Here is a 17,900-nt window from a genome sequence, read left to right as displayed (position 1 = left end):
GTCCTCGGTTTGGCTCTAAACTGTCTAGGGTACCAAAGGACAGGTAGCCCTAGGTGTGATCTGCGTTTGTCAGTGACTGGGAAGTTTATTGTGTGAGATTCATAGCATTTCTGACATGTGGCTCATCACTCATTAGGCACTGATGTCAACGTGGAGACTGGGTCTGAAAGGATAAGTGAAAACTTGTGTCATTACATCGCTAACGCAGGTCATGGACACTTGTACTCCCTGTCCCCAGTTTCTGTAAACACGGTTGGGATGTGTGATCAAAAGGCCACGAATACTTATTGAAGAGCTACGATTGTGATTATATTTGTAAACAATTGGCATTTTTCAGGTACCAGAGGGGGAGATGTGTTGTTGCGTGAGTTAGGAATGACGGAACCCTTGTGGCTCCTGATGGACTCTAGAATTGTGTCATAAGTGAATGTAGTTTTAGAATGTTGAGTTTGCAGCTACACGAAGACGAATAAAGACATGTTATACCAAGCTCCGTATTTGGTGTAGTCTTTGGTGAGTACCCAGGCTGGGGCGTATGCTTCATTGGTTAACCATTGAAAGCTGGTAAGATATAAGAGTGTGCCCTAGAGCTAATTCATGTTGCTTTATGGGACAGGTTAGGAACCGGAAATATATCCCTACCTGCCTATACCTCAATCAGGGCTTTCCTTAGAGGTGAATGTATTCTTTCCCACCAACTTTGAGATAGAGTTGTCTATGTATCAGATGGCAACCAGGCCATGCTCCTCAGTTAGATTCCCTCCTCTCACCGGGGAGTCCATACTATTTCTTCTACTAAGATATCATGACCCATTAAGTCTGTTGTTCAGACATCTCACAATCTGTGCTATTGTGATACTTTCTACTAGTAAAGCAATTTACTAAAAGAAACCTAAAAAATGCACATGTACTAAATTGTACCCACTCACAATGTGTGTGAACTTACTTAGAAGCTCAGATTGGTTCTGAATTTGGAGAAGTATACTTAGCTCAGAGTTGCTGGGGTGATAACCTTGCCTGTGCACTCACGATTACTTAATCAATGTTGCCTTTATAACCTGGTACTCTTCATACTTAAGGGGTCTACTCTAGTTACTTTGTACAAAATCCTGTTGTTTAATTGTATGTTTCTCTTACTCTTTCGGTGAAGTCTACTTTAGAAAGACTTCTGTTAGCTGTGTATAATTAAAGTTGTCCAAAATCAAAAGGGTAGGGAGGAGGAATGAATGTCCATTTATTTCCCCGGGTAGGTATGAGAGTAATCAAGTGGGAGAAAATGGACACTTGTTACAATTCTAAACCATTGGATAGAATAACTATGGTATCCTCAAAAACTCAATGTTCGTTGGTAATGCGGTATATATCTTTCATCCGCTCCTACATTGTAGTTCTGGCAGTTGTCATTGGATACCATAGAGTGTGCTGGGTGCCTGCCTCATCCAGAGGCTCCTCTGGTCTAGATTGCAGTGTCCAGAGATGAAAAATACGTCCCCGTTAGGATAGGGTGTGTGCAAAAGAAAAGGATAAAATTAGATCCACACCTAAAAACTTTAATGGGTGGTGAAGATCTAGTATATAAAATTAAATCGGTACTTGTACTAGATCGTGTTACTAGATCTAGAAGTGTAACTTTCCAAAAAGTGTCGACATGTTTCAGCCCCCTCTGGCTCAACGGAGTCTATGGGGCTTTCGTCAGGACTAACAGACAGACAAACATAAAATAATTACTTACACAATTTGTGTAGTTTGAATGGGTAGATTATTAATAGGGTATTCAATGACCACTCATTCTCTTTAAACCTGAAAAAGAGAAACAGACAGGTATATAATACACGTGGATTAAATATCATAGTGTATCTGGGGGCTCCAGAGTTAGCTATAGTCTAATCAACTGGGTTTCTGTATGTTCGAGGCATGTGGGCTGCTGAATTCATATCTGTGCATAGTCCGCCACCTAGTGTTGGGCCCGGATGATTGCACCTTGTTGTCCTGGAAGAGTCTTCGAAGTATCACGAGATAGGTGGCTCCTCCCCTGGACTACAGTGCGCATGGGCATCGCCTCCATCCCCAGATTGTTTTTTTCCGCCATTGGGTTCGGATGTGTTTCGGTTCCCTCTGTCGGAACCGATAGTTGTTCTACTTTTTACTTGAGACCAAAAGGTCTTTAGGCTGGGCGTCGGTATAGTTGCGTTCGGGTTTCTTACTGCCTCTCAGCTCCTATCTCTTGCTGCCCTTCCACGTGCTTTCGACGCGGACGGGCCTACACTACACCCTTTGCTATGGAGCGGACTCCATTCAAGAAGTGTCCGCTGTGTCATTCTAAATATTCGCACCTCGACGTGCACCCCGTGTGCAATACATGCTTGTCACCGGATCACCGTGAAGACACCTGCATGGCGTGTTCGAAATTTAGAAGTAAGAAGACTTTAAAGATTCGTCGGGCTAATCGACTCCAGGCTCAATTGTCGGCTTCGGCACCCCCACCCGATGACATCTTCCAGGAATCGGTCGAGGGAGAAGACGACGTACAAGGGTCGGACCCTGGCCCCGCGTCCGAGGAAGAGACCTACGACGCGGATGAGGAGGCCTGCGACGAAGCCTCCGACGAGGTAGGGGACGACGATCTGGCTTGTGCCACGATGGGTGATAGCTCGGAGGAAGAGCATCCCCAACCAGACTTTGGGGTTACTCCCCATCATACGGCCCAGGTCGAGGGATCGCCTTCGGGCCTTACCCAAGATCTAACTTTAAGTCCTACGTCCCCGCCTCCGGGCCCGGTCACGGACATTTCAAAGAAAAAACCGAAAGTGAAGCCAACTGGTCTCGCACCCTCGGATGCGAAACCGAAACCGAAAGTGGCGTTGGTGAAGACGGTTCTGGAGGCGTCAACTTCCACAAGACCCAAAATGGCCGACTCGAAGAGCCACGCCAAAATGGCCGACCAGAAGAGCCGCGCCAAAATGGTCGACCCGAAGCCCTCTGGGTCGGCGCCGAAGGTGAAGGCATCCGACGCGGCTGCGTCGGCACCGAAAGGGGTCGCGGACCCGAAGACGGCTTCGAAGAAGCGTCACGCCGACGGTGCGCCAGGCCATGGGGCGTCGGCACCGAAGAAGAGGCCTACCGGCGAGCGGGCTCTCGGAGACGAAGAGTCGCTCGAGGCAGTTCAGCCCTCGGCATCCCTTACAAAGAAGGTGGGAGAATCCTTAAAGCGGATCCATCAGTCCACTGTGGTTCCCAGCCAGGACACTGTAGTGCCTAGGCCCACGCCGAAGCCTGCCAAGGAACAAACGCCCATTCGTTTTACCCTTCCTCCCAAGTCGGCGCCGAAGGCCTTCGCGCCTAAGCAGAGCGGACACTCTCAGGAAGTATTGACGCCGAAGGCTGCCTTGGTGGTGTCGAAGCTTCGGCTCCAGCCGCTTGCGGTGGAGGAACGTCGTGAGGTGACCATCGACGCCAACACCGGAAAATTGTCGCTCCTCAAACGAAGGATTACGTCGGAGCCGGCCTTGGAACCTTTTAGGATTCCACTCAAAAACAAAAGGTACACTGCGGACTCTTCGGCTCTGATGGAACCTCTGTCTCCACAAGCCCTGGAACACTCGCCGGCCCATTCCCCCGTGCAGGATGTGGACGAGGAGGAGGCCGAGTACAACTATCCTGCGTACTCGGATCCGGAGGAGGAGCAGGTGCCCTGGACAGCAGGTGGCGACACAGACGACCCGCAGTCGGGGCAGGACACTCAACTTTTCGCCGCAAAGACGTCCCCGACAGAGGACTCGGCGGCATTCAATGCATTAATAGAGAGAGCTGCAGCGAACCATGATGTCGAACTGCACTCGGACCCCGTGGATGCAGACTTCTTGGTCGACACCTTCTCGGTAGCCGAAAAACAAGTCAAGACACTACCAATGCTGAAAGGGGTGCTGAAGCATGCACAGGAGGTATTCAAGGAGCCCACCCGGGCGCGGGTGGTCAATCCTCGCATCGACAGGAAATATAAAGCGGCGCCCACGGATCCCACGTATATTAAGGGACACTTGCCATTGGACTCCCTGGTGGTTTCCAACGCTCGAAAGAGAGCGAATTCGCAGACAACTGGTGATGCTCCTCCCCCGGACAAAGAGTCCAAGATCTTTGAGGCATCAGGCAAACGCATTGCTGCACAGGCAGCGAACATCTGGAGGATCTCTAACACTCAAGCCCTGCTTGCACGTTATGATAGGGCCCATTATGACACATTAGAGGCCATCCTACAACACTTGCCTGACCAATATAAGGAGGCGGGGGAGATGCTCATTCAGGAGGGTAAACTCATTACGAATGCATCCATCAAATGTGCCCTGGATGTGGCAGACACTGCCTCCAGGGCTATCAATACAAGTGTGTTACTTAGACGTCATGCCTGGCTTCGAATTTCGGGGTTCAAACCCGACATACAAACCACAATATTGGGTCAAACAGTGAATCCTGACCATCTGTTCGGCCCTGAAGTGGATGCCTCCCTAGAAAAGATGAAAAAAGATACTGAAACTGCCAAATCTATGGGGGCTTTACAAAGTCAGCAGTTTCGGGGTGGTTCCTTTCGCCGCTCCAATTCAAGAGGCACCTCAAGGGGACAGGCATCCCAATCCACACAGTACTACAAGGGTAACACCCAGTCCTCGTATAACAACAACAAGGGCAGGGGTGGCTACAGAGGCAACAATATCAAAGGCAGGGGACGTGGAAACAATGCATCCAGGTCCACCTCCACCAACAAGCAGTGACATCTTGTCACTTCCCCCCGATCACACAACACCTGTCGGGGGGAGACTCCAGCAGTTCCTGCCGGCGTGGAGGTCCATCACCACGGACAGGTGGGTGAGGTCTCTTATCCAGTACGGGTACTGTCTAGAACTTACGTCCATTCCACCGGACATACCGCCAAGAAGCCGTGCTATGTCCGACGAGCACTTGACCTTGTTGCAGCAAGAAGTTTTGGTCATGCTGCAAAAAGGGGCAATAGAGCTCGTTCCATTGCAAGAACGGGGAAAGGGGGTTTACTCCCTGTATTTTCTGATCCCCAAAAAGGACGGATCACTCAGGCCGATCCTGGACCTCAGGCCCCTGAACTGGTACATCAACTCGGAGCACTTCCATATGCTCACGTTGCAGCAGGTGCTTCCCCTGCTTCAACAGGGGGACTTCCTAGCAACACTGGATTTGAAGGATGCCTATTTTCATATTCCCCTGCATCCTTCCCACAGAAAGTATCTCAGATTCAAAATCTTAGACCAGCATTACCAGTTCAGAGTCCTGCCGTTCGGGGTCACCACGGCACCGAGAGTATTTACAAAGTGCCTAGCGACTGTGGCGGCGCACCTCCGTCGCCAGCACGTCCATGTCTTTCCATACCTAGACGACTGGCTTATTCAGGCAAAGACGAAACAGCAGTGCGTAGACCACGTGTCACGCACCATTCACCTCCTGCACGATCTGGGATTCTCTCTGAACTACCCGAAGTCCCATCTCCAGCCCGCCCACGTGCGGCAGTATCTGGGCGCGACGATCGACGCACTGGCAGCCACTGCGCAGCCAAATTCAGTGAGAATCGCCAGTATCCAGGCGCTGATCCTACGATTCAGACCCCAACACTCGCTTCCGGCGAGGGTGTTCATGCAGTTGATAGGCATGATGGCCTCCTGCATCTCCATTGTCCCGCACGCGAGACTACATATGCGTCCGCTTCAGGAGTGCCTTGCACGTCAGTGGACTCAGGCTCATGGGCAACTGACAGACCTAGTGTTGGTGAGCGGTCGGGCGTACAACTCTCTGCATTGGTGGAATCCACAAAACCTTTGCAGGGGCCGACCATTCCAAGAGCCTGTCCCACAGATCATCCTGACGACGGACGCCTCTCTCCAGGGATGGGGAGCGCATGTACTCCACTACACTGTGCAGGGACTATGGACACTTCAGCAAAGGAAGATGCACATCAATGTGTTGGAACTGATGGCAATCTTCATGGCCTTAAAGGCGTTCAAAGTACATCTGTGCAACAAGGTCGTGTTGATCCGGACGGACAACATGACGGCAATGTACTACATCCAGAAGCAGGGAGGTACACACTCTCCACAGCTGTCTCATCTGGCTCAGAGCATGTGGAAGTGGGCCATTCAGAGGAACATCTTCCTCATGGCAGAGCATCTCCCGGGCAAGGACAATCAAATGGTGGATCTGCTCAGCAGACACAGCCATCAGATGCACGAGTGGGAGATACATCCATCAGTACTCCAACCGTACTTCCAAAAGTGGGGTCATCCAGAGATAGACCTGTTCGCCACAAAGGAGAACGCAAAATGCCAAAGCTTCGCCGCCAGGTTCCCACACCCCCAGTCAGAGGGCAATGCGATGTGGATGAACTGGTCAGGCAGATTTGCGTACGCTTTTCCCCCAGCACCTCTGATACCGCTGGTGGCACGCAAGCTCAGGCAACACTCGATGACGCTCATCCTGGTTGCTCCAACGTGGGCTCGCCAACCATGGTACACCACGTTTCTGGAACTCTCCGTGGTACCGCATCAAAGGCTTCATCTCACTCCCAGCCTTCTGACGCAGAGCCATGGCGACATTCAGCACCCAGATCCGCAACAGCTCAACCTGGCGATCTGGCTCCTGAAGTCCTAGAGTTTGGCTACCTCAATCTTCCTCCCGATTGCATGGACATCATTCGGGAGGCAAGGAAGCCCACTACTAGAGCTTGTTATGCGGCTAAATGGAAGAGGTTTGTCATCTACTGTGTGGACCACAGCATTGACCCGCTGGATGCTTCCATTCAGAACATCATATGTTACCTCTTTCACCTGTATCGATGTAATCTAGCGTACTCTTCCATCCGCATTCACCTGTCTGCTATGGCAGCATACCTCCAGAATAGGCAGCACCTCTCTCTCTTTAAGGTCCCTGCTATCAAGGCTTTTCTGGAAGGACTCAAAAGGGTCATTCCACCAAGGACTCCACCAGCTCCAGAATGGAACCTCAATGTGGTTCTTACAAGGCTGATGGGTCCTCCCTTTGAGCCACTGCACTCTTGTGAACTCCAGTTTTTGACTTGGAAGGTGGCGTTCTTAGTAGCAATTACATCGCTACGGAGGGTAAGCGAGCTGCAGGCGCTCACCATCCAAGAACCTTTCTTCCAAGTACATGCTAACAGGGTGGTGCTCCGCACTAACCCTAAATTCTTACCCAAAGTGGTCTCACAGTTCCACATGAACCAAACAATTGAATTGCCGGTGTTTTTCCAAAACCCAGAGACGCTGGCGGAGCGTATGCTCCACACTCTTGATGTGAAAAGGGCCTTGATGTACTATGTGGACAGGACAAAAGATTTCCGCAAAACCAAACAACTCTTTGTTGCTTTTGCCACACAACACAAGGGAAATGCAATCTCCAAAGCGGGGATTGCTAGATGGATAGTGAAGTGCATTCAGATCTGTTATGCTAAAGCTAAGCGCACTCTCACTATCCCACCAAGGGCCCACTCCACTAGGAAGTTGGGGGCCTCTATGGCCTTTCTAGGTAACATTCCCTTAGAAGACATCTGTAGAGCAGCCACATGGTCTACCACACATACTTTCACTAAGCACTACTGTGTAGACGTGCATTCCAAACAGCAGGCAGCTGTTGGTCAGGCTGTTCTAAAAACGCTTTTTCAAACTGCTGCAGCTGGCACGGGCGGCCGCCGTTAATGGAGGGACTGCTATGTATTCTATGCACAGATATGAATTCAGCAGCCCACATGCCTCGAACTGCAAATGCTACTTACCAGTATGCATCTGTTCTTGGCATGTAGGGCTGCTGACATTCATATCGCCCACCCTCCTCCCCGGCGCCTGTAGCAGCTGCAGTATTTCTTTATTTACACATATGCTCATAGCATGGTCATCACTCACTTTCTTCACTCCATCTCTGCCAATGGCTAAAAACAATCTGGGGATGGAGGCGATGCCCATGCGCACTGTAGTCCAGGGGAGGAGCCACCTATCTCGTGATACTTCGAAGACTCTTCCAGGACAACAAGGTGCAATCATCCGGACCCAACACTAGGTGGCGGACTATGCACAGATATGAATGTCAGCAGCCCTACTTGCCAAGAACAGATGCATACTGGTAAGTAGCATTTGCATTACAATTCATAACGTGGGAGAGAACCTTGTTGGGCAGAGGAAGAAGGAGAATGGTGAAGGCAATCAGAGATGCGACGTCTGCATTTAAAATATGTGTACACTCTATTGTGAGTGTGGTTATTTGTCACAAAAAACAATGGTTTTATAGAGGGCTTAGGAACGTGTGATAAGGTCTGTATGCGGTAAGACCCCTAAGCTCAAGCACTAGCATAACGTAGGGTTAGTAGCAGTAATTAGCCCCTAAAGGTCAATTAAAAAAATTACCGTTAGGGGTTAGAAACGAGGTCTGCGTGTACGGAGACCCCTGTGCTTCAGGAACTTACATAGCGCAGAGTGTTAAAGCGGTGTAGTTTAAAGCGTCTGAAAAATTTAAAAGCTCGTAGCACGGACGGGTTCACTGAAATAATCTTTTTTAGTCTTACCCATTAACGTAAAGTCAAAGACTTCATCAGGGGACCTCAGAGCTAAAAAGAGGGAAGGAGGCAAGAGATTATTAGAAGGTATTCTTACCGTTGTTTGGAAGAGTCTACCTAACACAGTATAACCGCCACCATTACCCGCGTGTATGAGCAATTTCTCCGCTTGTGCTGACTCTGCCCCTGGACTCGGAGCAGACGTCAGGCGCGCGTTTTTGTAGGTTGAATTTGAAAGATGTAACTTTATTGAAAACGGTTTGCACAAGGTAGTTGACAAGAGAGTGTAATTCTATGAATGCAGCTTTAAAAGGGTATTCTTCAAAAGGTAATTCCATTATTAGCATTGAATCAAAAACGTAAGTGTTTAAACCGTAATGATAAATAGCAATGGAGATAAAATTATTCCGAGAATGAAAAGAATTGCCTAGGTGGGGTGCAATAAGAGTGTCAAATTGCGTTTTAATAGTTAGGTTTCTCAAGGTATCATTATGCTCTACATGGTGTCCTTGTAACATACAAGGTAGAGTGGACGGGATTGTCACTAACAGTATTCAATATGTGTTGATTCAGAAACTAATGTACCGCAAATTGATGCCAAGGTACATTGTCATTTAGTCCCAAGATGTGGGTTTTGAAACGGTCCACCCATCATTGTTCTTTCTCGTAGAGCTTTTTTTCAGCATTTTGGATCTTTTCTGTGAGCATTTCTATCACTGTCCATCGTATGTCCTCACAGGAATGTCCAGCCTCTATGAAATGTGCACAGAGTTTTGTGGTTGTCTTCTTCAGCCTTATATTACTTCTATGTTCTCCTATTCTTATCTTTACCTTTCTGCAGGTCATCCCTATATATAGTTTTTGACAGGGACAGTTTGCCATGTATATGACATGAGAGGAGTTACAATTGGTATATTGTCTTTGGGTCCATAGAAGAGTCTCTGAGAGTTGTAGCTGTTTGGAAGTGGTGGTATATTTACAGGCTGTACAATTGCCACAGGGGTAATGTCCACTTATAGGTGACATTGTGATGTCTCTGGTTATCTCTTGTGTCTGTATACTTCTGGGACGGGTATGGACCAGAGTGTCTCGCAGATTTTTTGTTCTTCTGTTTGCGAACCGTAGTTTAGGCCAATCAAATTTCCCGGTATTGAGAATTTTCCAGTTTTTATTCACCAGTTTTTGGACTTCATATGTCGAGGGGCAGAATGTTGTCACACATGTGGCCAGGTCTGGTGTGGGGTCTTTAGGGTGAATTTGTAAAAGACATTCCCTGGGTTGATTGTTGGCACGTTTCATGCACTTACGAATGGTGGCTGGAGTCTAGTCTCTCTGTTTAAGTTTCATGCTGAGTTCTAATGCTTGTGCCTTGTAGTCTTCAGTTTTTGTGCAATATCTTTTGATTCTTAGAAACTGGCTATATGGCAGATTATCTCTCAAGGGTTTGGGGTGATAGCTTTTGTAAGAAAGTAAGCTGTTTTTAGCAGTTGGTTTTGTGTATGTCCTTGTTTTTAATTGATTGTTTTCAGCAAAGATGGTAAGATCCAAGAAGTCTATGGTCGAGCTGTTGGCCGTGTATGTGAATTTAAGCCAGGGGTCACGTTCATTGAGCCAATTGATGAAGAACTTCAGGTCATGTTTGATATCCCATATGAGGAGAATATCATCAATGTATCTCTTCCAGTATAAAATACTGGAAGAGTACGGATTGCATTCATTGAGTACATGTTGATCTTCGAAGTGGCTCACGTACAATCCGGCCACCGAAGGGGCAAAAGCACTGCCCATGGATGTACCATGATTTTGCAGGTATAAAACTCCATTATATTCGAAAAAGTTTTCTTTGAGGGCAAGTTGGCAGCACTGTAAGATGAAGTGTCTAGGTGTATGGTAGTTCCAATCTTCATTAACAAGAACATCTTCGAGCATCTGGAGGGTGTCATCTTGCGGTAGGCTCGTATAGAGCGACTCCACGTCTAGTCCCACTAGGAGCATCGTGTTCTGGTCAAATGGTATATCTATGATTTGTACCAGTAAATCTCTCGTATCTTTGAGATAGGTGGGCGTCTTTTGAACAAGGGGTTTGAGGTATTCGTCTGCAAATTTTGAAAGTGGTTCTAGTAGTGATCCTATTCCTGCCACTATCGGACGTCCTGGAGGTGGTGACTTGTTTTTATGTATCTTGGGTAGGGAGTAGAAATGGGGGATCTTTGGTTCTTTTGCAAATAGATAGTCTGCTTCTTTTCCTGTGATCCACCCATTCGTTTCTGCCTCATGGATCATCATAGAAATGGTGTTCTTGAGTCTTTCAGTGGGATCTTCAGTAATCTGCCTGTAAAATTTGGTATCTGAAAGGAGGGAGAGACATTGTGAGTTCTAACCTTCTTTGCTAAGGATGACAATTCCTCCCCCCTTATCAGCGGGTTTGATAACTATGTCCTCATTGGACTCCAGAGTTTTGAGTGCTTGGCGTTCTTTATTGCTAAGATTCTGGAAAGGAATCTTCTTCTTTTCTGTCATTGCATCTATGCCTTTTAGTAGTGCTTGTTCAAAAGTATGGATCCCAGGTGGAATGCTTCCTGCTGGTGGATTGAAGGTGGATTTTCTTTTTAAGTTGGTGTCTCCTTCTGGTGGTAAAGTGGGTTTGTCAGAAAAAAATGCTTTGAGTTTCAGGACGCGGCAAAATTCTGCCAATTCACACTTAAGTCTGAAGCTATCCATTGGCGGTGTAGGGACGAATCCTAATCCTTTATTCAGGACTTTCTTCTGGTTTTCTGTCAATTCGATATTTGCAAGATTGACTACTAATGAGTGTTGTTCTTGCTCGTGCTCGGTTGGGCAGATGCCATGCTCCTTGTCTGTACGTTTCTTTGTTGATCCTGCCAAGCTAAGGTTTTCTTTTTTCCTCTGGGTTGATTTCGGCCCCTGCATAAAAAAGGCGGTTGTTGTTGCTGTTGGGTTTGTTGTCCTAATTGTTGTTCATTTCCCAATTGTGGCATTTGTTGTATACCATGGGTCTTTGATATCTATTGCAGAATTTTCTTACATGACCTGGCATTTCGCAAAGACTGGTCTTCCATTTCATGGAAGTGTACCTTGGACTATCTGGTACTTATTATTAAAACAGCGAAGAGACTGTCTGAAGCATTACTATTGGAAATCCAAGCCTTAAAAAATGAACTTAAAAAAGGTATCAATCCACTAACTCATAAAAAGAAATTGGAAGAATTGACTAAGGAAATGGAAGAAACTAAAGAATTCATTATGCAAAGTAAGCTACAGAAACTTGGGTAAGATCTTTAAAAATTCAGTCAAGAAAAGATGCATCCCTATACCAGAGAAGACTACAATACCAACGATCCGGGGTCAGATACTGAATCCTTGGGGACAACTTCTTCCAACACCTCAGTCAGTAGCTCCGAAGATTACACCCCTAGAAGAGGTGGGAATAACAATAGATATCAAAGACCCAGGAGGGGCAACAGATGGCAAAGACCGTATTACCCAAACATGAACATGCCTCACTTCCAACCATACATGCCACAGTATGGCGGCTGGATGACACCTTACAACTATGGTATACAACAAATGCCACAATTGGGAAATGAACAACAATTAGGACAACAAACCCAACAGCAACAACAACTGCCTTTTTTAGGCAGGGGCCGAAATCAACCCAGAGGAAAAATGAAAACCTTAGCTTGGCAGGATCAACAAAGAAACGTACAGACAAGGAGCATGGCATCTGCCCAACCGAGCACGAGCAAGAACAACACTCATTAGTAGTCAATCTTGCAAATATCGAATTGACAGAAGACCAGAAGAAAGTCCTGAATAAAGGATTAGGATTCGTCCCTACACCGCCAATGGATAGCTTCAGACTTAAGTGTGAATTGGCAGAATTTTGCCGCGTTCTGAAACTCAAAGCATTTTTTCTGACAAACCCACTTTACCACCAGAAGGAGACACCAACTTAAAAAGAAAATCCACCTTCAATCCACCAGCAGGAAGCATTCCACCTCAGATCCATACTTTGAACAAGCACTACTAAAAGGCGTAGATGCAATGACAGAAAAGAAGAAGATTCCTTTCCAGAATCTTAGCAACAAAGAACGCCAAGCACTCAAAACTCTGGAGTCCAATGAGGACATAGTTATCAAACCCGCTGATAAGTGGGGAGGAATTGTCATCCTTAGCAAAGAAGGTTAGAACTCACAATGTCTCTCCCTCCTTTCAGATACCAAATTTTACAGGCAGATTACTGAAGATCCCACTGAAAGACTCAAGAACACCATTTCTATGATGATCCATGAGGCAGAAACGAATGGGTGGATCACAGGAAAAGAAGCAGACTATCTATTTGCAAAAGAACCAAAGATCCCCCATTTCTACTCCCTACCCAAGATACATAAAAACAAGTCACCACCTCCAGGACGTCCGATAGTGGCAGGAATAGGATCACTACTAGAACCACTTTCAAAATTTGCAGACGAATACCTCAAACCCCTTGTTCAAAAGACGCCCACCTATCTCAAAGATACGAGAGATTTACTGGTACAAATCATAGATATACCATTTGACCAGAACACGATGCTCCTAGTGGGACTAGATGTGGAGTTGCTCTATACGAGCCTACCGCAAGATGACACCCTCCAGATGCTCGAAGATGTTCTTTTTAATGAAGATTGGAACTGTCATACACCTAGACACTTCATCTTACAGTGCTGCCAAATTGCCCTCAAAGAAAACTTTTTCGAATATAATGGAGTTTTATACCTGCAAAATCATGGTACATCCATGGGCAGTGCTTTTGCCCCTTCGGTGGCCGGATTGTACGTGAGCCACTTCGAAGATCAACATGTTCTCAATGAATGCAATCCGTACTCTTCCAGTATTTTATACTGGAAGAGATACATTGATGATATTCTCCTCATATGGGATATCAAACATGACCTGAAGTTCTTCATCAATTGGCTCAATGAACGTGACCCCTGGCTTAAATTCACATACACGGCCAACAGCTCGACCATAGACTTCTTGGATCTTACCATCTTTGCTGAAAACAATCAATTAAAAACAAGGACATACACAAAACCAACTGCTAAAAACATCTTACTTTCTTACAAAAGCTATCACCCCAAACCCTTGAGAGATAATCTGCCATATAGCCAGTTTCTAAGAATCAAAAGAAATGGCACAAAAACTGAAGACTACAAGGCACAAGCATTAGAACTCAGCATGAAACTTAAACAGAGAGACTATACTCCAGCCACCATTCGTAAGTGCATGAAACGTGCCAACAATCAACCCAGGGAATGTCTTTTACAAATTCACCCTAAAGACCCCACACCAGACCTGGTCACATGTGTGACAACATTCTGCCCCTCGACATATGAAGTCCAAAAACTGGTGAATAAAAACTGGAAAATTCTCAATACCGGGAAATTTGATTGGCCTAAACCCCGGTTCACAAACAGAAGAACAAAAAATCTGCGAGACACTCTGGTCCATACCCGTCCCAGAAGTATACAGACACAAGAGATAACCAGAGACATCACAATGTCACCTATAAGTGGACATTACCCCTGTGGCAATTGTACAGCCTGTAAATATACCACCACTTCCAAACAGCTACAACTCTCAGAGACTCTTCTATGGACCCAAAGACAATATACCAATTGTAACTCCTCTCATGTCATATACATGGCAAACTGTCCCTGTCAAAAACTATATATAGGGATGACCTGCAGAAAGGTAAAGATAAGAATAGGAGAACATAGAAGTAATATAAGGCTGAAGAAGGCAACCACAAAACTCTGTGCACATTTCATAGAGGCTGGACATTCCTGTGAGGACATACGATGGACAGTGATAGAAATGCTCACAGAAAAGACCCAAAATGCTGAAAAAAAGCTCTACGAGAAAGAACAAAGATGGGTGGACCGTTTGAAAACCCACATCTTGGGACTAAATGACAATGTACCTTGGCATCAATTTGCGGTACATTAGTTTCTGAATCAACACATATTGAATACTGTTACTGACAATCCCGTCCACTCTTCCTTGTATGTTACAAGGACACCATGTAGAGCATAATGATACCTTGAGAAACCTAACTATTAAAACGCAATTTGACACTCTTATTGCACCCCACCTAGGCAATTCTTTTCATTCTCGGAATAATTTTATCTCCATTGCTATTTATCATTACGGTTTAAACACTTACATTTTTGATTCAATGCTAATAATGGAATTACCTTTTGAAGAATACCCTTTTAAAGCTGCATTCATAGAATTACACTCTCTTGTCAACTACCTTGTGCAAACCGTTTTCAATAAAGTTACATCTTTCAAATTCAACCTACAAAAACGCGCGCCTGACGTCTGCTCCGAGTCCAGGGGCAGAGTCAGCACAAGCGGAGAAATTGCTCATACACGCGGGTAATGGCGGCGGTTATACTGTGTTAGGTAGACTCTTCCAAACAACGGTAAGAATACCTTCTAATAATCTCTTGCCTCCTTCCCTCTTTTTAGCTCTGAGGTCCCCTGACGAAGTCTTTGACTTTACGTTAATGGGTAAGACTAAAAAAGATTATTTCAGTGAACCCGTCCGTGCTACGAGCTTTTACATTTTTCAGACGCTTTAAACTACACCGCTTTAACACTCTGCGCTATGTAAGTTCCTGAAGCACAGGGGTCTCCGTACACGCAGACCTCGTTTCTAACCCCTAACGGTAATTTTTTAAATTGACCTTTAGGAGCGAATTACTGCTACTAACCCTACGTTATGCTAGTGCTTGAGCTTAGGGGTCTTACCGCATACAGACCTTATCACACGTTCCTAAGCCCTCTATAAAACCATTGTTTTTTGTGACAAATAACCACACTCACAATAGAGTGTACACATATTTTAAATGCAGACGTTGCATCTCTGAATGCCTTCACCATTCTCCTTCTTCCTCTGCCCAACAAGGTTCTCTCCCATGTTATGAATTGTAAATACAGAAACCCAGTTGATTAGACTATAGCTAACTCTGGAGCCCCCAGATACACTATGATATTTAATCCACGTGTATTATATACCTGTCTGTTTCTCTTTTTCAGGTTTAAAGAGAATGAGTGGTCATTGAATACCCTATTAATAATCTACCCATTCAAACTACACGAATTGTGTAAGTAATTATTTTATGTTTGTCTGTCTGTTAGTCCTGACGAAAGCCCCATAGACTCCGTTGAGCCAGAGGGGGCTGAAACATGTCAACACTTTTTGGAAAGTTACACTTCTAGATCTAGTAACACGATCTAGTACAAGTAGCGATTAAATTTTATATACTAGATCTTCACCACCCATTAAAGTTTTGGATCTAATTTTATCCTTTTCTTTTGCACACACCCTATCCTAACGGGGGCGTATTTTTCATCTCTGGACACTGCAATCTAGACCAGAGGAGCCTCTGGATGAGGCAGGCACCCAGCACACTCTATGGTATCCAATGACAACTGCCAGAACTACAATGTAGGGGCGGATGAAAGATATATACCGCATTAACAACGAACATTGAGTTTTTGAGGATACCATAGTTATTCTATCCAATGGTTTAGAATTGTAACAAGTGTCCATTTTCTCCCACTTGATTACTCTTATAATTAAAGTTGAACAGATTGTTTTCCATTTCCGCAAGGATGGGTGATGTCTTCAGCTGTTAGGATTCATGGAGGAGAGAGATCACAAGCACAGGTGACCGACTTTTAAATCCATCTGTAAGCATCAGAGAATCCAGGAAACGTGACAGAAATATAGAATTGTAGACTAGAAGGAAGCAGGCCAGACTAGGGATATTGAGTAGGTTCAACCATGCTTGGCGGCAAAAGGATGCTTATTCTAGGTCAGATGTGACCATCGTTGATCTACGGGGGATGGGGCTGTGCCAAATTTTAAGGATAACAATTAACTAGGTAAATGATTCCCATTTAGAAGCATTTAAAAAAATATATAAATCTCTTGTGGATAATGTTGAATATCTGTCATGGTCCTGATCTTCGTGGGTCAGTGCTGGACATCCGTATTCTACTTAAATGTTCATGTAATGACTTCTTGCGTGTTCAAGAACTTTTTCTGTCTTTGCCAATAGCAATGCAAAATGTTGCATTTGGTTTATATGTAATGAACGTTAACTTAATGCGTTCCAGCCCCTGCTTATCTGCAACTGATTTATTTCCTCTCTCCTCCAGGTGAAACCAACTGAGAAGTCTATCTGCCTTGGAGCCCTACTCTTTCTCTACACCGGGGAATTTTTCCTGAACATCAAGTTTCATGATGACAACTCAAACAGAGAGCTGCCGCTGTCTTGGTTCTGCCTGCCGAGTGTTCACATTCGAGCTATGGATCCTGTCGCCGCCTTTTAAAATAAAGATCTATCAGTATTACTCATCATGTCTAAGGCCGTCGCAAATGTGATCCAGCCTAACCTGATGTGTTTTGAATTTTTTTAAAGGTGCCACTGACGTGACTCAAAGGTCTGCATAGAATTCAGTTCTATTTGTAATGCTCCAGGATGAATAAAGTAAAATCAACATTGTTACTGTTCTTAAAAACATATATATATATATATATATATATATATATATATATATATATATATATATATATATATATATATATATATATATATATATATATATACAAATATATATATATTTGTTTTCTCATCGCCCCCTCCTACCGCTCTACCTCCAGTAAAACAAATTCATCAACATGTTCACAACTTTGAATGAATGTTTGTAGGCACGCGTACGTACACCTTGGAAAGCACACATCCTACTTCACAGCATCTTCATTGGCTAGTCTGATGGGTGTGGTTAAATGTGGTCACTGAACAATGGGAGTCACCTGTTCTGAGGGTTGGTTCTTTTTAGACGTTGTAGTATTTGTTTGCTGGATTATGAATTTTAGAGCTCCGATATTTCTAGATTTCAGAAGATATTCTCTTTTAGTTGTTCCTAAATTTCGCAAGGTTATTTAGTTTAGATCAAATACTAGCTAGTAGCCCAGAAAGCATTTTGGTAGCAGTGATTTGCGAGATGTACTGTATTAGAATTCGTATTATGTGCACAGTATGGTTGCTTGAGGGCTCATTGGTACCCTGAGGTCGGTCAAACAATAGAGGGGCTGAGCAAAGGAAAGATTGAGTGTCGCCTAACGGGGAGGATATGGTTACTCTGCCGCCATCTTGGCGCATCGTTGCTCCTGCGATACGTGATCCAGCTTTGTTTTAGGACACTTGGACTGAGACCCAACAAGCAAAACCGGAAATGCTTCAAC

At 45.2% G+C, this 17,900-nt stretch overlaps 1 protein-coding gene across 1 annotated transcript in view; it reads left to right on the top strand.

Annotated features, from left to right (window-relative positions):
* The window catches only part of TRAPPC9 (trafficking protein particle complex subunit 9), a 2,581,727-nt gene extending 2,564,593 nt beyond the window's left edge, over nucleotides 1–17,134 (top strand). Inside the window, exon 23 of the mRNA XM_086966259.1 lies at nucleotides 16,811–17,134. Within this exon, the coding sequence (XP_086822385.1) occupies nucleotides 16,811–16,984 (174 nt within the window). The 3' untranslated portion in view covers nucleotides 16,985–17,134. The remainder of the gene's footprint in view (nucleotides 1–16,810) is intronic.
* The last annotated feature ends 766 nt before the right edge of the window (nucleotides 17,135–17,900 follow it).

The sequence above is a fragment of the Lissotriton vulgaris genome, chromosome 4_1, assembly GCF_964263255.1.
Source record: "Lissotriton vulgaris chromosome 4_1, aLisVul1.2, whole genome shotgun sequence".
Lineage (NCBI taxonomy): Eukaryota > Metazoa > Chordata > Amphibia > Caudata > Salamandridae > Lissotriton > Lissotriton vulgaris.
The sequence above is the reverse complement of the archived record's forward strand: the minus strand, read 5'-3'. Positions and strand labels throughout refer to the sequence as shown.